Here is a 23,599-nt window from a genome sequence, read left to right as displayed (position 1 = left end):
CTTTACTCCCAAGACATTCCCAAACCACTCTTCCCCTTTACCCTTGAGCTCCAATTCACTCAGAGCCAAAACATCCAGGTTCCTTTCCTCAAACATACTACCTATCTCTCCTTTTTCCTCATCTTGGTTACATCCACACACATTTAGACACCCCATTCTAATGATAGAGTTGATAGAGATGCTCTGTGGAAGGTATTAAGAATATATGGTGTGGGAGGCAAGTTGTTAGAAGCAGTGAAAAGTTTTTATCAAGGATGTAAGGCATGTGTACGTGTAGGAAGAGAGGAAAGTGATTGGTTCTCAGTGAATGTAGGTTTGCGGCAGGGGTGTGTGATGTCTCCATGGTTGTTTAATTTGTTTATGGATGGGGTTGTTAGGGAGGTGAATGCAAGAGTTTTGGAAAGAGGGGCAAGTATAAAGTCTGTTGGGGATGAGAGAGCTTGGGAAGTGAGTCAGTTGTTGTTCGCTGATGATACAGCGCTGGTGGCTGATTCATGTGAGAAACTGCAGAAGCTGGTGACTGAGTTTGGTAAAGTGTGTGAAAGAAGAAAGTTAAGAGTAAATGTGAATAAGAGCAAGGTTATTAGGTACAGTAGGGTTGAGGGTCAAGTCAATTGGGAGGTGAGTTTGAATGGAGAAAAACTGGAGGAAGTGAAGTGTTTTAGATATCTGGGAGTGGATCTGGCAGCGGATGGAACCATGGAAGCGGAAGTGATCATAGGGTGGGGGAGGGGGCGAAAATTCTGGGAGCCTTGAAGAATGTGTGGAAGTCGAGAACATTATCTCGGAAAGCAAAAATGGGTATGTTTGAAGGAATAGTGGTTCCAACAATGTTGTATGGTTGCGAGGCGTGGGCTATGGATAGAGTTGTGCGCAGGAGGATGGATGTGCTGGAAATGAGATGTTTGAGGACAATGTGTGGTGTGAGGTGGTTTGATCGAGTAGGTAACGTAAGGGTAAGAGAGATGTGTGGAAATAAAAAGAGCGTGGTTGAGAGAGCAGAAGAGGGTGTTTTGAAATGGTTCGGGCACATGGAGAGAATGAGTGAGGAAAGATTGACCAAGAGAATATATGTGTCGGAGGTGGAGGGAACGAGGAGAAGAGGGAGACCAAATTGGAGGTGGAAAGATGGAGTGAAAAAGATTTTGTGTGATCGGGGCCTGAACATGCAGGAGGGTGAAAGGAGGGCAAGGAATAGAGTGAATTGGAGCGATGTGGTATACCGGGGTTGACGTGCTGTCAGTGGATTGAATCAAGGCATGTGAAGCGTCTGGGGTAAACCATGGAAAGCTGTGTAGGTCTGTATATTTGCGTGTGTGGACGTATGTATATACATGTGTATGGGGGTGGGTTGGGCCATTTCTTTCGTCTGTTTCCTTGCGCTACCTCGCAAACGCGGGAGACAGCGACAAAAAAAAAAAAAAAAAAAAAATATATATATCATTTATTGATTCCATTATACTTTGTTGCTGTCTCCCGTGTTAGCGAGGTAGTGCAAGGAAACAGATGAAAGAAAGGCCCAACCCACCCACATACATATGTATATACATACATGTCCACAGATGCACAAATACATACCTATACATCTCAATGTATACATATATATACACACACAGACATAAACATCTATACACATGTACATAATTCATACTGTCTGCCCTTATTAATTCTCGTCGCCAACCTGCCACACATGAAATGACAACCCCCTTGCCCCACATTGTCGTGAGGTAGTGCTAGGAAAAGACAACAAAGGCCACATTCATTCACACTGTCATGTATAATGCACCGAAAACACAGCTCCCTTTCAACATCCAGGCCCCACACAACTTTCCGTGGTTTACCCCATATGCTTCACATGCCCTGGCTCAATCCATTGGCAGCACGTCGACCCCGGTATACCACATCGTTCCAATTCACTTTATTCCTTGCATGCCTTTCACCCTCCTGCATGTTCAGGCCCCGATCACTCAAAATCTTTTTCACTCCATCTTTCCACCTCCAATTTGGTCTCCCTCCTCTTGTTCCCTCCACCTCTGACACATATATCCTCTTTGCCAATCTTTCCTCACTCATTCTCTCCATTTGAAAAAACCACTTCAAAACCCCCTCTTCTGTTCTCTCAACCAGACTCTTTTTATGACCACACATCTCTGTTACCCTTTCATTACTTACTCGATCAAACCACCACACACCACATATTGTCCTCAAACATCTCATTTCCAGCACATCCACCCTCCTCCGCACAACTTTCTCTATAGACCATGCCTCACAACCATATAACATTGTTGGAACCACTATTCCTTCAAACTTACCCATTTTTGCTTCCCAAGATAACATTCTCGACTTCCACACATTTTTCAACGCTCCAAGAACTTTCACCCCCTCCCCCACCCTATCATTCACTTCCACTTCCATGGTTCCATCCGCTGCCAAATCCACTCCCAGATATCTAAAACACTTAACTTCCTCCAGTTTTTCTCCATTCAAACTTACCTCCCAATTGACTTGTCCCTCAACCCTACTGTACCTAATAACCTTGCTCTTATTCACATTTACTCTTAGCTTTCTTCTTTCACATACTTTACCAAACTCAGTCACCAGCTTCTGCAGTTTCTCACATGACTCAGCCACCAGCGCTGTATCATCAGCGAACAACTACTGACTCACTTCCCTAGCTCTCTCATCCACAACAGATTGCATACTTGCCCCTCTTTCTAACTCTTGCATTTACCTCTCTAACAACCCCATCCATAAACAAATTAAACAACCATGGAGACATCATGCACCCCTGCCGCAAACGAACATTCATTGAGAACCAATCACTTTCCTCTCTTCCTACTCATACACATGCCTTACATCCTCAATAAAAACTTTTCACTGCTTCTAGCAACTTGCCTCCTACACCATATATTCTTAATACCTTCCACAGACCATCTCTATCAACTCTATCATATACCTTCTCCAGATTCATAAATGCTTCATACAAATCCATTTGCTTTTCTAAGTATTTCTCACATACATTCTTCAAAGCAAAACCTGATCCACACATTCTCTACCACTTCTGAAACCACACTGCTCTTACCCAATCTGATGCTCTGTACATGCCTTCACCCTCTCAATTAATACCCTCCCATATAATTTCCCAGGAATACTCAACAAACTTATACCTCTATAATTTAAGCACTCACTTTTATCCCCTTTGCCTTTGTACAGTGGCACTATGCAAGCATTCTGCCAATCCTCAGGCACTTCACCATGAGTCATACATACATTAAATAACCTTACCACCCAGTCAGCAATACAGTCTCCCCTTTTTCTGCTGCAATACAATCCAAACCCGCTGCCTTGCCGGCTTTCATCTTCCGCAAAGCTTTTACTACCTCTTCTCTGTTTACCAAATCGTTTTCCCTAACCTCTCACTTTGCACACCACCTCGACCAAAACACCCTATATCTGCCACTCTATCATCAAACACATTCAACAAACCTTCAAAATACTCACTCCATCTCCTCACATCACCACAACTTGTTATCACTTCCACATTTGCCCCCTTCACTGATGTTCCCATTTGTTCCCTTGTCTTACACACTTTATTTACCTTCTTCCAAAACATCTTTTTATTCTCCCTAAAATTTAATGATACTCTCTCACCCCAACTCTCATTTGCCCTCTTTTTCACCCCTTGCACCTTTCTCTTGACCTCCTGCCTCTTTCTTTTATACATCTCCCACTCATTTACATTTTTTCCCTGCAAAAATTGTCCAAATGCCTCTCTCTTCTCTTTCACTAATAATCTTACTTCTTCATCCCACCACTCACTACCCTTTCTAATCTGCCCACCTCCCACGCTTCTCGTGCCACAAGCATCTTTTGTGCAAGCCATCACCGCTTCCCTAAATACATCCTATTCCTCCCCTACTCCCCTTACATCCTTTGTTCTCACCTTTTTCCATTCTGTACTCAGTCTCTCCCTGTGCCTCTTCATACAAGTCTCCTTCCCAAGCTCACTTACTCTCACCACTCTCTTCACCCCAACATTTTCTCTTCTCTTCAGAAAACCTGTACATATCTTCACCTTCGCCTCCACAAGATAATGATCAAACATCCCTCCAGTTGCACCTCTCAGCACATTCACATCCAAAAGTCTCTCTTTCGCATGCCTATCAATTAACACCTAATCCAATAACACTCTTTGGCCATCTCTCCTACTTACATATGTATACTTATGTATATACCTGTTTTTAAACCAGGTATTCTCAATCACCAGTCCTTTTTCAGCACATAAATCTACAAACTCTTCACTATTTCAATTTAAAACACTGAACACCCCATGTACACCAATTATTCCCTCAACTGCCACATTACTCACCTTTGCATTCAAATCACCCATTACTATAACCCGGTATTGTGCATCAAAACAACTTACACACTCACTTAGCGGCTCCCAAAACACTTGTCTCTCATGATCTTTACTCTCATGCCCAGGTCCATATGCACTAATAATCACCCATCTCTCTCCATCCACTTTCAGTTTTACCCATATCAATCGAGAGTTTACTTTCTTACACTCTATCACACACTCCCACCACTCCTGTTTCAGGAGTAGTGCCACTCAACCCTTGCTTTTGTTCTCTCACTAACCCCTGACTTTACTCCCAAGACATTCCCAAACCACTCTTCCCCTTTACCCTTGAGCTCCAATTCACTCAGAGCCAAAACATCCAGGTTCCTTTCCTCAAACATACTACCTATCTCTCCTTTTTCCTCATCTTGGTTACATCCACACACATTTAGACACCCCATTCTAAATGTGTTTACACTTAAATGCCATTTCTGATTTTAGCAAGGTATAGCCAGGAAACAAAGAAAAAGACATACACACACATGCATATGTATATACATATATGCACCTACACATGCATAGCCATATGTGCACATGTACATAGTCATAGGTTAGTCACCAACTTCTGCGGTTTCTCACATGAACCAGCCACCAGAGCTTTATCACCAGCAAACAACAACTGACTCACTTACCAGGCCCTCTCATCCCCAATGGACTGCTTACTCACCCTTCTCTCCAAAACCCTAGCATTTACCTCCCTAATCACCCCATCCATAAACAAATTAAACAACTATGTAGACATCACACATCCCTGCCACAGACCGACCTTCACTTGAAACCATTTACTCTCCTGTCTTCCTACTTGACTTGTACATACACCTTACACCATAAGATCTTCCAATCCAAAAATACTCTGTGATCTCTGTCTATCAGCCTCTTGCTTACTAACTTCTCTGATTTTGGTGCCACCTACTGTACAGCCAGATTCCTTAGTGCAGTAGTGTCAACCTCTGTATGTCCAACCCTCTCTATAATCTCTTTTGGCAAGCAAGAACTGGTCCTGCATTCTCTCTATTTTCTAAACCTTCTATCAACTAGCCCAAAGACTTCCTTGACTGCTTCATCTTTGACACAGCATATAATTTTTTCAATATCCTGTATACCTCTGTTCTTTTCTTGCCAGTCTATGTTCCTTTCCTTCACTGTGAACACTAATCACCCCTGCTCTAAACTTTCATCAGTCTCTGCTTGTTTATATACTTTTTTCTACCTGATCAGGTTTCGATATCAGTCCTCTGATTTGGTATCATCTGGACCCCTTACCCAAAATTGTGTTTCTGTTCTTTAGTCTCATGGCTCCCTTCATAGTCCTTAACTGCTGAAGTTTCAGCCAGCCATCACCTTGGGGCAGCACTTCATGGGACCCTAGTGCAATTTCCTGGCTGAGGAAGGATCAGTGATTTGTAAAAGTCCCTCAAGGTGGTTTTTGAAAATTGTCGGGAAAACCTTGTTATCATAACGTTGAAAATTGCTATCTTGAGATTTTCTGGTCATTTTGGCAAAAAGGTATCATATTACACACAACTATGGAATACTTAAAACTAATCTTTTTCATACTAGATCACCATTTTAAGCATTAGTAGGGTAGTGCCAGGAAAATATGAAAAACGGGCACATCCACTCAAATCCATTCTACAGCTGTCATGTATAACGCACCAAAACCACAGCTCCCTATCCACAACCAGGACCTACAGACCTTCCATGGTTTACTCCTTAAACCTCACATGCCCTAGTTCACTGAAGTCCACTGACATCGTTCCAGTTCATTCTATTATGTACACGCTTTCACTCTCCTGCATGTTCAGGCCCCGATCACTCAAAATCTTTTTCATTCCATCCTTCCATCTCCAATTTGGTTTCCCCATTCTTCTTGTTCCCTCCACTTTTGACACATATATCCTTTTTGCAACCCTTTCCTCACTCATTCTCTCTATTTGTCCAAACAACTTAGTACACCCTCTTCTACTCTCTTAACCACACTCTTTTTGTTACCACACATCAATCTTACCCTTTCAGTACTTAATCAAACTAGCTCACACTACATACTGTCTTCAAACAATTGATTTCCAACACATCCACTCTCCTCTGCACAACCTTACCTATAGCTGTGCTTAGAACAATAAAAAATGTTGAGACTACTATTCCTTCAAAACATACCCATTTTTGCCCTTCCCAATTTCATTCTCTCTCCACATATTCTTCAGCACTCCCAGAATCCCCTCCCCACCCTATGACTCACTCCTGCTTCCTTGTTTCAATTCGCTGCCATGTCTACTACCAGATATCTAACACACTTCACTTCCTCCAATCTTTCTTTATTCAAACTTGCATCCCAATTAACCCCCTTTGAAATTAGATTTATCAGCTATATCCAATGAATTTTCTGCTTTATTCCATAAGAAACTTACAAAACTGGCATTACTTACCAGAAGAATCTGTTATCAGTGCGATTTGTCTTGGAACGACGCTGAGCACACAGAGTAAGGTCCATAGCTTCTCCACTTCCTGTGCTAGTACTAAAGTAGAAACTTTCATTCCCTAACAATTTCTTAATTTCTTTTATCCACGATTCTTCTTCCTAAAAACATGAATACTTCAAATGATGAAAAGAAAGTAATCAAATAAAGGCAAATATAATGGACCTTTCAATCAATTATTGGAACTGATAAAGAGGACAATTAGTAGACCTATATATATTCAAAACAGCAGAAATTTAAAGCTGCACTGTACATATTAATCCTGTTACTTTTGTAAAACAGAAACTCCCTTCAGTACAAATCATAAAAAGATTTTTCATTATTTGCTGGGAACTTCTACAAACATATCACAATAACCAAAGGTAATTCTATTTCTGTATAGATTATTATTGATTAATAATATGTATGTCATACTGACTTGGGCTTTATAATTCTGAGGCCTCATGGAATGAAGCGAGATGATGTCAATGTCTTGAATTTTGTAGATGGCAGTATTTTGGGCGACACAAACCCTGACACACTTGGTGACCACAACCAAGTACAACTGCGTGTTTTCTCCTGAAACAGGACACAGTATATGGAGAGACTTATAGCATACTCTCGAAAACAGAAGTCAAAGAGCAAAGCACTAAATCGTTTCACAATACTCATGTTAATTCTATAATTCTAAAATTTTCAGTGTAACATCTTGTATCATGTGGGATTTCAAATACCTCAATACTTTTACCTTTTCCTACTACTCTGCAGCACAACTTAAGTACAATTTTCTTGTATACATACCATAATTTCAATACCTCTCCCTAGATTCATTCATCAAAGCACCCCCGTCACATAAGTTCCTGCATACGATCCTTCCATCTCTCTTTTTCTATTACAAATCTAAATATCATTTGTTGCAAAATTCCAAAAATCCATAAATATAACTTCTCAATTACTTGCCTTTTTCATCCCCTATTAACTGGAAATGGAAATCATAACAACAGATAGACATATAGGTAGATTTTTACCACTTGGTTTTCATAACATGACTTTTTTCTGCAAACAGCTAAAACATTATAAAATAATTTTTCAGTTGGCATCTCAAGATAAAAGTACATGATTAACTGGAAATCTCAAACAAATGAAAGAAAAACAGAGGATCATCATTATCACAAAGCTTTTCAAACTGTATGAGGAAGTATATCTATTTTATTTATTATACTTTGTCGCTGTCTCCCGTGTTAGCGAGGTAGCACAAGGAAACAGACAAAAGAATGTCCCAACCCACCCACATACACATGTATATACATACACGTCCACACACACACACATATACATACCTATACATCTCAACGCATACATATATATATAAACACACACAGACATATACATATATACACATGTACATAATTCATACTGTCTGCCCTTATTCATTCCCGTCGCCACCCCGCCACACATGAAATAACAACTCCCTCCCCCACATGTGCGCAAGGTAGCGATAGGAAAAGACAACAAAGGCCACATTCGTTCACACTTAGTCTCTAGCTGTCACGTATAATGCACCAAAACCAAAGCTCCCTTTCCACACCCAGGCCCCACACAACTTTCCATTGTTTACCCCAGACGCTTCACACATGCCCTGGTTCAACCCACTGACAGCACGTCGACCCCAGTATACCACATCGTTCCAATTCACTCTATTCCTTGCACGACTTTCACCCTCCTGCACATTCAGCCCCGATCACTCAAAATCTTTTTCACTTCACCTTTCCACCTCTAATTTGGTCTCCCACTTCTCCTCATTCCCTCCACCTCTGACACATATATCCTGTTGGTCAATCTTTCCTCACTCATTCTCTCCATGAGACCAAACCATTTCAAAACACCCTCTTCTGCTCTCTTAACCACACTCTTTTTATTACCACACATCTCTCTTGCCCCTTTCATTACTTACTCGATCAAACCACCTCACACCACATATTGTCCTCAAACATCTCATTTCCAGCACATCCACCCTCCTCCAAACAACTCTATCGATAGCCCACGCCTTGCAACCATATAACATTGTCAGAACCACAATTCCTTCAAACATACCCATTTTTGCTTTCTGAGATAACATTCTCAACTTCCACACATATTTCAACTTTCCCAGAACTTTCGCCCCCTCCCCTACCCTATGACTCACTTCCGCTTCCATGGTTCCATCAGCTGCCAAACTCCCAGATATCTAAAACACTTCACTTCCTCCAGTTTTTCTCCATTCAAACATACCTCTCAACTGACATGTCCCTCAACCCTACTGTACCTAATAACCTTGCTCTTATTCACATTTACTCTCAGCTTTCTTCTTTCACACTCTTTACCAAACTCAGTCACCAGTTTCTGCAGTTTCTCACCCGAATCAGCCACCGGCGCTGTATCATCAACGAACAACAACTGACTCACTTCCCAAGCTCCCTAACAACCCCATCCATAAAGAAATTAAACAACCATGGAGACATCACGCACCCCTGCCGCAAACCGACATTCACTGAGAACCAATCACTTTCCTCTCTTCCTACGCGTACACATGCCTTACATCCTCGATAAAGACTTTTCACTGCATTTAACAACTTCCCTCCTACACCATATATTCTTAATACCTTCCACAGAGCATCTCTATCAACTCTATCATAAGCCTTCTCCAGATCGATAAATGCTACATACAAATCCATTTGCTTTTCTAAGTATTTTTCACATACATTCTTCAAAGCAAACACCTCATCCACACATCCTCTACCGCTTCTGAAACCACAATGCTCTTCCCCAATCTGATGCTCAGTAAATCATTCCATGTCCAAAACAAGAATCCAACCATCTCCAAAAACTATAACTTCAGCAAGCAAAAGTCTACCTAGAAATTTTCAATAGTTTCTGCAAAGATACACATTTCTGCATTACTTGATAATGGTTTACTGACTGTATAACACACAATAAGAGATGCAAGAAGGGGCCACTAATTAGGTACATTCATCAAAGGATACCTTCACAAAATTCCACATTTTTGTCTGCAATATCTGATACAGCAATACTAAACACAATCCATAATTTTCCTTTTGTTTTCCGCAAACAAATCAATCAACATAGTTTCATAATGTACATGCTTATTATACAGAAAAGTCATTGAGAAAATAAAAAGATTTCACCACCACCACAAAATTTACTTGAAATCCTTATGGATTTGCAAATGTTCTTGCTCAGTCAAAACAATCCATTAAGGTTTTAGTGATTATGAGATCTTTCTTAAGACTGCTGGTTTATGCATGCTACAACAATTATCAACAACTAACAAAGGAGTTGCAAAACTTATAAGTGTCAGAATAAACAATTCAAAACCTTTACAAAAAGAAAAAACACTAGGAAGAAAACTTAAGCTATTTGCAATTCATAATTAACGTGGAAGTAAATTAACAAGGACATTAATAGTACTATAAGACTGTTAATAACATTACCTTCCCATGAAATTTTCAATAGTTTCTGCAAAGATACACATTTCTGCATTACTTGATAATGGTTTACTGACTGTATAACACACAATAAGAGATGCAAGAAGGGGCCACTAATTAGGTACATTCATCAAAGGATACCTTCACAAAATTCCACATTTTTGTCTGCAATATCTGATACAGCAATACTAAACACAATCCATAATTTTCCTTTTGTTTTCCGCAAACAAATCAATCAACATAGTTTCATAATGTACATGCTTATTATACAGAAAAGTCATTGAGAAAATAAAAAGATTTCACCACCACCACAAAATTTACTTGAAATCCTTATGGATTTGCAAATGTTCTTGCTCAGTCAAAACAATCCATTAAGGTTTTAGTGATTATGAGATCTTTCTTAAGACTGCTGGTTTATGCATGCTACAACAATTATCAACAACTAACAAAGGAGTTGCAAAACTTATAAGTGTCAGAATAAACAATTCAAAACCTTTACAAAAAGAAAAAACACTAGGAAGAAAACTTAAGCTATTTGCAATTCATAATTAACGTGGAAGTAAATTAACAAGGACATTAATAGTACTATAAGACTGTTAATAACATTACCTTCCCATGATATCCCTGGAGGCACCAAAGAGAAATATATACAAATATATACAAATATGGAGTACTCAAAAACTTTTAATTGTAGACAAGTAGTGATTATCAACAGAGTATCAGAATATTGGATATTAGAAGTATTTCAAAGAACTTAACACACAGCTGCTACTTTTCATCCATGCGAAACACACATGATGGGATTGTGAGTCATAAATACCATTTCAATAAGGTTTTCACTTCATTTTCCTCAAAATAACACTAAAATGTGCCAAGATGCATTTGAATTTCCATACCCAATCTCCCAACTAATTGGAAAAAGACAGCAGAGTTAAAATGAGGGTAGAGTCAGCCTTAGCTACTGTTACCTACAACAACACAAAATACCCTTATAATAAAATTCATTCCTATACTAACCTAAAAAATATGAAAAATTATTTTCACACTATATTTACCTGCAATCATATATATATATATATATATATATATATATATATATATATATATATATATATATATATATATATATATATATATATATATATATATATGTGTGTGTGTGTGTGTGTGTGTGTGTGTGTGTGTGTGTGTTACTGAACTATGCCTACTTGAGATTACACCACAAGTGAGGCTGTACAATTGGTGAGAGGGCAAGATATAAGGAAGGAGTAGCAATACTCCTGAAGCAGGAATTGTTAGAGTGTGTGATACTGTAAGAAAGTAAATTCTAGATTGATGTGGGTATAACTGTAAGTGGATGGTGAGAAAAGAATGACTATTGGTGCTTATAAACCTGGTCATGAGAAGAAAGATCATGAGAGGCAAGTGTTTTGGGAACAGCTGAGCAAGTGTGCCAGCAGTTCTGGTTCACAAAACCAGGTAGCAGTGATGAGTGATTTGAATGTGAAGGTGGGTAATGAGGCAGTTTAGGGTACAATTGGTGCGCATGGGGTATTCAGTGTTGGGAATGGAATTGGTGAAGAGCCTGTGGATTTGTGCTCAAAAAAGATTGGTGATTGGGAATAAAAAGAGAGATATACACAAGTATACATATGTGAGTAGGAAAGATGGTCAAAGGGCAATATTAGATTATATGTTAATTAATAGGCATGTAAGAGATACTTTTGGATGTTAACGCACAAAGAGAGGCAGCTGGTGCGATGTCTGATAACTCTCTTGTGGAGGCAAAGTTTAAAATTTGTAGAGGTTTTCAAAAAAGGAGAGAGAATGTCATGGAAAAGAAAGTGGTGAGATTAAGTGAACTTGGAAAAGAGACCTGTGTGAGGAAGTACCAGGACAGATTGAGTGTAGAATGGCAAAACATGAAAGCAAATGATGTGAGGAGAGTGGATGAGGAAAGGGATGATTTAAGGAAGCAGTGATGGCATGTGCAAAATATGTATGTGGCATGAGAAAGGTGGGAAGTGGGCAGATTACAAAGGGTAGTCAGTGGTGGGATGAAGAAGTAAAGTTGTTAGTGAAAGAGAAAAGAGGGCATTTGGATGATGCTTGCATGGAAGGAGTGCAAATGACTAAGAGATGTATAAAAGAGTGTGACATCTGATCAAGAGAGGGGTGCAAGGGTTCAAAAAGAGGGCAAATGAGAGTTGAGGGTGAGAAAATGTCGTTAAACCCTAGGAAGAATAGAAAGATGTTTTGGAAGGAGGTAAATAACATGTGTAAGGCAAGAGAACAAATGGGAACATCAGTGAAAGGGGCAAAGGGGGAAGTGATAACAGGTAGTGATGAAATAAGGAGATAGAGTGAGTATTTTGAAGGCTTGTTGAATGAGGTAACAGCAGGAAATGGACAAAGAAAGGCATATATACATACTATCTTTTCATATTATATTTAATCACAGTCTCCCGCATTAGCGAAGTTGCGCAAGGTAACAGATGAAAGAATGGCCCAACCCACCCACATACACATGTATATACATGTACATATATGTACCTATACATTTCAACATATACATACATATACATACACAGACATATACATATATATATACATGTACACATCCACACTTACTACCTTCAACCATTCCCGTTGCCACCCTGCCACACATGAAATGCCCCCCCCTCCGCCGCACACTAGCGAAGCAGTGCTAGGAAAAGACAACTAAGGCCACATTCGGTCACACTCAGTCTCTAGCTGTCATGTGTAATGCACTGAAACATGTAAAATATATACATATATAAATTATTTTATTTTTATTTTGCTTTGTCACTGTCTCCCGCGTTTGCGAGGTAGCGCAAGGAAACAGACAAAAGAAATGGCCAAACCCACCCCCATACACATGTATATACACACACGTCCACACACGCAAATATACATACCTATACATCTCAATGTACACATATATATACACAAACAGACACATACATATATACCCATGCACACAATTCACACTGTCTGCCTTTATTCATTCCCATTGCCACCTCGCCACACAGGGAATACCATCCCCTTCCACCCTCATGTGTGCGGAGTAGCGCTAGGAAAAGACAACAAAGGCCTCATTCGTTCACGCTCAGTCTCTAGCTGTCATGCAATAATGCCCGAAACCACAGCTCCCTTTCCACATCCAGGCCCCACACAGTTTTCCATGGTTTACCCCAGACGCTTCACATGCCCTGATTCAATCCACTGACAGCACGTCAACCCGGGTATACCACATCGATCCAATTCACTCTATTCCTTGCCCGCCTTTCACCCTCCTGCATGTTCAGGCCCCGATCACTCAAAATCTTTTTCACTCCATCTTTCCACCTCCAATTTGGTCTCCCACTTCTCCTCGTTCCCTCCACCTCCGACACATATATCCTCTTGGTCAATCTTTCCTCACTTATTCTCTCCAAGAGCCCAAACCATTTCAAAACACCATCTTCTGCTCTCTCAACCACGCTCTTTTTATTTCCACACATCTCTCTTACCCTTACATTACTTACTCGGTCAAACCACCTCACACCACACATTGTCCTCAAACATCTCATTTCCAGCACATCCACCCTCCTGCGCACAACTCTATCCATAGCCCACGCCTCGCAACCATGCAACATTGTTGGAACCACTATTCCTTCAAACATACCCATTTTTGCTTTCCGAGATAATGTTCTCGACTTCCACACATTCTTCAAGGCTCCCAGAATTTTCGCCCCCTCCCCCACCCTATGATTCACTTCCGCTTCCATGGTTCCATCCGCTGCCAGATCCACTCCCAGATATCTAAAACACTTTACTTCCTCCAGTTTTTCTCCATTCAAACTTACCTCCCAATTGACTTGACCCTCAACCCTACTGTACCTAAAAACCTTGCTCTTATTCACATTTACTCTTAACTTTCTTCTTTCACACACTTTACCAAACTCAGTCACCAGCTTCTGCAGTTTCTCACATGAATCAGCCACCAGCGCTGTATCATCAGCGAACAACAACTGACTCACTTCCCAAGCTCTCTCATCCACAACAGACTTCATTCTTGCCCCTCTTTCCAAAACTCTTGCATTCACCTCCCTAACAACCCCATCCATAAACAAATTAAACAACCATGGAGACATCACACACCCCTGCCGCAAACCTACATTCACTGAGAACCAATCACTTTCCTCTCTTCCTACACGTACACATGCCTTACATCCTTGATAAAGACTCTTCACTGCATCTAACAACTTGCCACCCACACCATATATTCTTAATACCTTCCACAGAGCATCTCTATCAACTCTATCATATGCCTTCTCCAGATCCATAAATGCTACATACAAATCCATTTGCTTTTCTAAGTATTTCTCACATACATTCTTCAAAGCAAACACCTGATCCACACATCCTCTACCACTTCTGAAACCACACTGCTCTTCCCCAATCTGATGCTCTGTACATGCCTTCACCCTCTCAATCAATACCCTCCCATATAATTTACCAGGAATACTCAACAAACTTATACCTCTGTAATTTGAGCACTCACTCTTATCCCCTTTGCCTTTGTATAATGGCACTATGCACCCATTCCGCCAATCCTCAGGCACCTCACCATGAGTCATACATACATTAAATAACCTTACCAACCAGTCAACAATACAGTCATCCCCTTTTTTAATAAATTCCACTGCAATATCATCCAAACCTGCTGCCTTGCCGGCTTTCATCTTCCGCAAAGCTTTTACTACCTCTTCTCTGTTTACCAAATCATTTTCCCTAACCCTCTCACTTTGCACACCACCTCGACCAAGACACCCTATATCTGCCACTCTATCATCAAACACATTCAACAAACCTTCAAAATACTCACTCTATCTCCTCTCACATCACCACTACTTGTTATCACCTCCCCATTAGCGCCCTTCACTGAAGTTCCCATTTGCTCCCTTGTCTTACGCACTTTATTTACCTCCTTCCAGAACATCTTTATATTCTCCCAAAAATTTAATGATACTCTCTCATCCCAACTCTCATTTGCCCTCTTTTTCACCTCTTGCACCTTCCTCTTGACCTCCTGTCTCTTTCTTTTATACATCTCCCACTCAATTGCATTTTTTCCCTGCAAAAATCGTCCAAATGCCTCTCTCTTCTCATTCACTAATAATCTTACTTCTTTATCCCACCACTCACATATATCAATATATATATATATATATTCTTTTTCTTTCAAACTATTCGCCATTTCCCGCATTAGCAAGGTAGTGTTAAGAACAGAGGACTGGGCCTTTGAGGGAATACCCTCACCTGGCCCAATTCTCTGTTTCTTCTTTTGGAAAATTAGAAAAGAAACGAGAGGGGAGGATTTCCAGCCCCCCACTCCCTCCCCTTTTAGTCGCCTTCTACAACATGCAGGGAATACGTGGGAAGTATTCCCTGCGTGTCGTAGAAGGCGACTAAAAGGGGAGGGAGCGGGGGGCTGGAAATCCTTCCCTCATTATTTTTTTTTTAATTTTCCAAAAGAAGGAACAGAGAAGGGGGCCAGGTAAGGATATTCCCTCAAAGGCCCAGTTCTCTGTTCTTAACGCTACCTCGCTAATGCGGGAAATAGCGAATAGTTTGAAAGAAAGAAAAGATATATATATTTTCTTTTCTTCTTTCAAACTATTCGCCATTTCCCGTGTTAGCAAGGTAGCGTTAAGAACAGAGGACTGGGCCTCTGAGGGAAGAGCCTCACCTGGCCTCGTTCTCTGTTCCTTCTTTTGGAAAATTAAAAAAACGAGAGGGGAGGATTTCCAACCCCCCACTCCCTCCCCTTTTAGTCGCCTTCTACGACACGCAGGGAATACGTGGGAAGTATTCTTTCTCCCCTATCCCCAGGGATAATATATATATATATATATATATATATATATATATATATATATATATATATATATATATATATATATATATATATATATTTTTTTTTTTCTTTTCTTTTTCTAAACTATTTGCCATTTCCCGCGTTAGCGAGGTAGCACTAAGAACAGAGGACTGGGCCTTTTTTGGAATATCCTCACCTGGCCCCCTCTGTTCCTTCTTTTGGAAAATTAAAAAAAAAAAAAAAGAGGGGAGGATTTCCAGCCCCCCGCTCCCTCCCCTTCTTGCATTCATCTCCCTAACAACCCCATCCATAAACAAATTAAACAACCATGGAGACATCACACACCCCTGCCGCAAACCTACATTCACTGAGAACCAATCACTTTCCTCTCTTCCTACACGTACACATGCCTTACATCCTCGATAAAAAGTTTTGGAAAGGGGCAAGTATGAAGTCTGTTGTGGATGAGAGAGCTTGGGAAGTGAGTCAGTTGTTCTTTGCTGATGATACAGTGCTGGTGGCTGATTCATGTGAGAAACTGCAGAAGCTGGTGACTGAGTTTGGTAAAGTGTGTGAAAGAAGAAAGTTAAGAGTAAATGTGAATAAGAGCAAGGTTATTAGGTACAGTAGGGTTGAGGGTCAAGTCAATTGGGAGGTAAGTTTGAATGGAGAAAAACTGGAGGAAGTAAAGTGTTTTAGATATCTGGGAGTGGATCTGGCAGCGGATGGAACCATGGAAGCGGAAGTGAATCATAGGGTGGGGGAGAGGGCGAAAATCCTGGGAGCCTTGAAGAATGTGTGGAAGTCGAGAACATTATCTTGGAAAGCAAAAATGGGTATGTTTGAAGGAATAGTGGTTCCAACAATGTTGTATGGTTGCGAGGCATGGGCTATGGATAGAGTTGTGCGCAGGAGGGTGGATGTGCTGGAAATGAGATGTTTGAGGACAATGTGTGGTGTGAGGTGGTTTGATTGAGTAAGTAATGTAAGGGTAAGAGAGATGTGTGGAAATAAAAAGAGCGTGGTTGAGAGAGCAGAAGATGGTGTTTTGAAATGGTTTGGGCACATGGAGAGAATGAGTGAGGAAAGATTGACTAACAGGATATATGTGTCGGAGGTGGAGGGAACGAGGAGAAGTGGGAGACCAAATTGGAGGTGGAAAGATGGAGTGAAAAAGATTTTGTGTGATCGGGGCCTGAACATGCTGGAGGGTGAAAGGAGGGCAAGGAATAGAGTGAACTGGATCGATGTGGTATACCGGGGTTGACGTGCTGTCAGTGGATTTAAATCAGGGCATGTGAAGCATCTGGGGTAAACCATGGAAAGTTGTGTGGGGCCTGGATGTGGAAAGGGAGCTGTGGTTTCGGGCATTGTTGCATGACAGCTAGAGACTGAGTGTGAACGAATGGGGCCTTTGTTCTCTTTTCCTAGTGCTACCTCACACACATGAGGGGGGGGGATGGTATTCCATGTGTGGCGAGGTGGCGATGGGAATGAATAAAGGCAGACAGTGTGAATTGTGCGCATGGGTATATATGTATGTGTCTGTGTGTGTATATATATATGTATATTGAGATGTATAGGTATGTATATTTGCGTGTGTGGACGTGTATGTATATACATTGTGTATGGGGGCAGGTTGGGCCATTTCTTTTGTCTGTTGCCTTGCGCTACCTCGCAAACGCGGGAGACAGCGACAAAGCAAAATAAATAAATAATAAAAAAATAAATATATATAATATTATTATTATAATTATTTTGCTTTGTCGCTGTCTCCAGCGTTTGCGAGGCAGCACAATGAAACAGACGAAAGAAATGTCCCAACCCACCCCAATACACATGTATATAAATACACGTCCCCACAAGCAAATATACATATCTATACATCTCAATGTACACACACATAGACATATACGTATATACACATGTACGGAAAGGATCACAATTTTGCGCGTGATCAAGATATTCCTATGAGTCCACGGGGAAAATGAAACACGAAAAGTTCCCAAGTGCACTTTCCTATAATAAGCACATCATCAGGGGAGACACAAGAGAGGAATATAACAGTCAGTTGATATACATCGGAGATGAAGCTAGGACACCATCTGGTAAACCAAATGGCGTCCTAGCTTCGTCTCTTCGATGTATATCAACTGACTGTTATATTCCTCGCTTGTGTCTCCCCTGATGATGTGCTTATTACACGAAAGTGCACTTGGGAACTTTTCGTGTTTCATTTTCCCCGTGGACTCATAGGAATACACATGTACATAATTCATACTGTCTGCCTTTATTCATTCCCATCGCCACCTCACCACACATGAAATAACAACCCCCTCCCCCCTCATGTGTGTGAAGTAGCGCTAGGAAAAGACAACAAAGGCCACATTCATTCACACTCAGTCTCCAGCTGTCATGTAATAATGAACCATAACCATAGATCCCTTTCCACATCCAGGCCCCACACAACTTTTCATGGTTTACCCCAGATGCTTCACATGCCCTGGTTAAACCCATTGACAGCACGTTGACCCCGGTATACCACATCGTTCCAATTCACTCTATTCCTTGCATGCCTTTCACCCTCCTGCATGTTCAGGCCCCGATCACTCAAAATCTTTTTCACTCCATCTTTCCACCTCCAATTTGGTCTCCCACTTCTCCTCGTTCCCTTCACTTCTGACACATATATCCTCTTTGTCAATCTTTCCTCATTCATTCTCTCCATGTGACCAAACCATTTCAAAACAACCTCTTCTGCTCTCTCAACCTCACTCTTTTTATTACCACACATCTCTCTTTCCCTATAATTACTTACTCGATCAAACCACCTCACACCACATATTGTCCTTAAGCATCTCATTTCCAGCACATCCACCCTCCTGCGCACAACTCTATCCATAGCCCACGCCTCGCAACCATACAACATTGTTGGAACCACTATTCCTTCAAACATACCCATTTTTGCTTTCCGAGATAATGTTTTCGACTTCCACACATTCTTCAAGGCTCCCAGAACTTTCGCCCCCTCCCCCACCCTACGATTCACTTCTGCTTACATGGTTCCATCTGCTGCCATATCCACTCCCAGATTTCTAAAACACTTCACTTCCTCCAGTTTTTCTCCATTCAAACCTACCTCCCAATTAACTTGACCCTCAACCCTACTGTGCCTAATAACCTTGCTCTTATTCACATTTACTCTCAACTTTCTTCTTTCACACACTTTACCAAGCTCAAACACCAGCTTCTGCAGATTCTCACATGAATCAGCCACCAGCACTGTATCATCAGTGAACAACAACTAACTCACTTCCCAAGCTCTCTCATCCACAACAGACTGCATACTTGCCCCTCTTTGCAAAACTCTTGCATTCACCTCCCTAACAACCCCATCCATAAACAAATTAAACAACCATGGAGACATCACACATCCCCGCCGCATATATATATTGTTGGTTGTTGTTCGCTGATGATACAGCGCTGGTGCATGATTCGTGTGAGAAATTGAAGAAGCTGGTGACTGAGTTTGGTAAAGTGTGTGAAAGAAGAAAGCTGAGAGTAAATGTGAATAAGAGCAAGGTTATTAGGTACAGTAGGGTTGAGGGACAAGTCAATTGGGAGGTAAGTTTGAATGGAGAAAAACTGGAGGGAGTGAAGTGTTTTAGATAGCTCTCTCATCCACCACAGACTGCATACTTGCCCCTCTTTCCAAAACTCTTGCATTCACCTCCCTAACAACCCCATCCATAAACAAATTAAACAACCATGGAGACATCACACACCCCTGCCACATATATATATTGTTGGTTGTTGTTCGCTGATGATACAGCGCTGGTGCATGATTCGTGTGAGAAATTGAAGAAGCTGGTGACTGAGTTTGGTAAAGTGTGTGAAAGAAGAAAGCTGAGAGTAAATGTGAGTAAGAGCAAGGTTAGTAGGTACAGTAGGGTTGAGGGACAAGTCAATTGGGAGGTAAGTTTGAATGGAGAAAAATTGGAGGGAGTGAAGTGTTTTAGATAGCTCTCTCATCCACCACAGACTGCATACTTGCCCCTCTTTCCAAAACTCTTGCATTCACCTCCCTAACAACCCCATCCATAAACAAATTATACAACCATGGAGACATCACACACCCCTGCCGCAAACCTACATTCACTGAGAATCAATCACTTTCCTCTCTTCCTACACGTACACATGCCTTACATCCTCGATAAAAACTTTTCACTGCTTGTAACAACTTGCCTCCCACACCATATATTCTTAATACCTTCCACAGAGCATCTCTATCAACTCTATCATATGCCTTCTCCAGATCCATAAACGCTACATACAAATCCATTTGCTTTTCTAAGTATTTCTCACATACATTCTTCAAAGCAAACACCTGATCCACACATCTTCTACCACTTCTGAAACCACACTACTCTTCCCTAACCTGAGGCTCTGCACATGCCTTCACCCTCTCAATCAATACCCTCCCATATAATTTCCCAGGAATACTCAACAAACATACCTCTGTGATTTGAGCACTCACTTTTATCCACTTTGCCTTTGTACAGTGGCACTATGCAAGCATTTCGCCAATCCTCAGGCACCTCACCATGAGTCATACATACATTAAATAACCTCACCAACCAGTCAACAATACAGCCACTCCCTTTTTTAATAAATTCAACTGTAATACCATCCAAACCCACTGCCTTGCCGGCTCTCATCTTCTGCAAAGCTTTTACTACCTCTTCCCTGTTTACCAAATCATATTCCCCAACCCTCTCACTTTGCACACCACCTCAACCAAAACACCCTATATCTGCCACTCTATCATCAAACACATTCAACAAAACTTCAAAATACTCACTCCATCTCCTTCTCACATCACCACTACTTGTTATCACCTCCCCATTAGCCCCATTCACTGATGTTACCATATGTTCCCTTGTCTTACACACTTTATTTACCTTCTTCTAAAAATCTTTTTATTCTCCCGAAAATATAATGATAATCTCTCACCCCAACTCTCATTTGCCCTCTTTTTCACTTTTTGCACCTTTCTCTTGATCTCCTGCCTCTTTCTTTTATACATCTCCCACTCATTTGCATTATTTCCCAGCAAAAATCGTCCAAATGCTTCTCTCTTCTCTTTCACTAATAATCTTACTTTTGCATCCCACCACTCACTACCCTTTCTAATCTGCCCACCTACCACACTTCTCATGCCACAGGCATCTTTTGCGCAAGCCATAACTGCTTCCCTAAATACATCCCATTCCTCCCCCACTCCCCTTACCTCCTTTGTTCTCACCTTTTTTCATTCTGTACTCAGTCTCTCATGGTACTTCCTCACACAAGTCTCCTTTCCAAGCTCACTTACTCTCACCACTCTCTTCACCCCATCATTCTCTATTCTTTTCTGAAAACCTCTACAAAACATCACCTTTGCCTCCACAAGATAATGATCAGACATCCCTCCAGTTGCACCTCTCACCACATTAACATCCAAAAGTCTTTCTTTCGCACGCCTATCAATTAACAGGTAATCCAATAATGCTCTCTGGCCATCTCTCCTATTTACATATGTATACTTATGTATATCTCTCATTTTAAACCAGGTGTTCCCATTCACCAGTCCTTTTTCAGCACATAAATCTACAAGCTCTTTACCATTTCCATTTACAATACTGAACACCCAATGTACACCAATTATTCTTTCAACTGCCACATTACTCACCTTTGCATTCAAATCACCCATCGCTATAACCCGCTCTCGTGCATCAAAAATACTAACACATTTACTCAGCTGCTCCTGAAACATTTGCCTCTCATGATCTTTCTTCTCATGCCCAGGTGCATATGCACCAATAATCACCCATCTCTTTCCATCCACTTTCAGTTTTACCCATATCAATATAGAGTGTACTTTCTTACACTCTATCACATACTCCCACCACTCCTGTTTCAGTAGTAGTACTCTTGTCCTCTCACTAACCCCTGACTTTACTCCCAAGACATTCCCAAACCACTCTTCCCCTTTACCCTTGAGCTTCATTTCACTCAGAGCCAAAACATCCAAGTTCCCTTCCTCAAACATACTACCTAACTCTCCTTTTTTCTCATCTTGGTTACATCCACATACATTTAGACACCCCAATCCGAGCCTTCGAGGAGGATGAGCACTCCCCGCGTGACTCCTTCTGTTTCCCCTTTTAGAAAGTTAAAATACAAGGAGGGGAGGGTTTCCAGCCCCCGCTCCCGTCCCCTTTAGTCGCCTTCTACAACACGCGAGGAATGCGTGGGAAGTATTCTCTCTCCCCTATCCCTATATATATATATTTATTTACACATTTGTTCATTTATCAAACTTTGACACTGTCTCCTACATTAGCGAGGCAGCACAAGCAAGCAGACGAAAGAATGGCCCAACCTACCCACATACACATTTTAATATATACACATCCACACACGCAAATATACATGCCTATACATCTCAATGTATACATATATATACACACAGACATATACATATATACACATGTACATAATTCATACTGTCTGCCTTTATTCATTCCCATCACCAAACCGCCACATATGAAATAACAACCCCCTCCCCCCTCATGTGCACAAGGTAGCGCTAGGAAAAGACAACAAAGGCCACACTCAGTCTCTAGCTGTCATGTATAGTGCATTGAAACCACAGCTCCCTATCCACACCCAGGCCCCACAGAACTTTCCATGGATTACCCCAAATGCTTCACATGCCCCGGTTCAATCCACTGACAGCACATCGACCCTGGTATACCACATCGTTCCAATTCACTCTATTCCTTGCACACCTTTCACCCCCCTGCATGTTCATGCCCCGATCACTCAAAATCTTTTTCACTCCATCTTTCCACCTCCAGTTTGGTCTCCCCCTTCTCCTTGTTCCCTCCACCTCTGACATATATATCCTCTTGGTCAATCTTTCCTCACTCATTCTCTCCATGTGACCAAACCATTTCAAAACACCCACTTCTAATCTCTCAACAACTCTATTTATTACCACACATCTCTCTTACCTTTCATTACTTACTCGAACAAACCACCACACACCACATATTGTCCTCAAACATCTCATTTCCAGCACATCCGCCCTCCTTCATATAACTCTATCTATAGCCCATGCCTCGCAATCATATAACATTGTTGGAACCACTATTCCTTCAAACATTGTTGGAACCACTATTCCTTGAAACATACCCATTTTAGCTTTCCAAGATAACATTCTCTACTTCCACATATTTTTCAACGCTCCCAGAACTTTCGCCCCTTCCCCCACCCCATGATTCACTTCCGCTTTCATGGTCCCATCCGCTGCCAAATCCACTCCCAC

The 23,599-nt window shown here is 41.2% G+C and overlaps 1 protein-coding gene across 3 annotated transcripts in view; it reads right to left on the bottom strand.

Moving 5' to 3' along the window:
- The window catches only part of Synj (synaptojanin), a 267,928-nt gene that overhangs the window by 179,153 nt on the left and 65,176 nt on the right, over positions 1-23,599 (bottom strand). For all 3 annotated transcript variants that reach the window (XM_071673715.1, XM_071673717.1, XM_071673718.1), the window contains 2 exons: positions 7,298-7,437; positions 6,829-6,980 (listed from right to left, as the gene is read on the bottom strand). In XM_071673715.1, coding sequence (XP_071529816.1) covers positions 6,829-6,980; positions 7,298-7,437 — 292 coding nt within the window. The remainder of the gene's footprint in view (positions 1-6,828; positions 6,981-7,297; positions 7,438-23,599) is intronic.

Source organism: Panulirus ornatus, chromosome 19 (assembly GCF_036320965.1).
Source record: "Panulirus ornatus isolate Po-2019 chromosome 19, ASM3632096v1, whole genome shotgun sequence".
NCBI lineage: Eukaryota > Metazoa > Arthropoda > Malacostraca > Decapoda > Palinuridae > Panulirus > Panulirus ornatus.
This window is presented reverse-complemented; position numbering and strand designations above follow the sequence as displayed.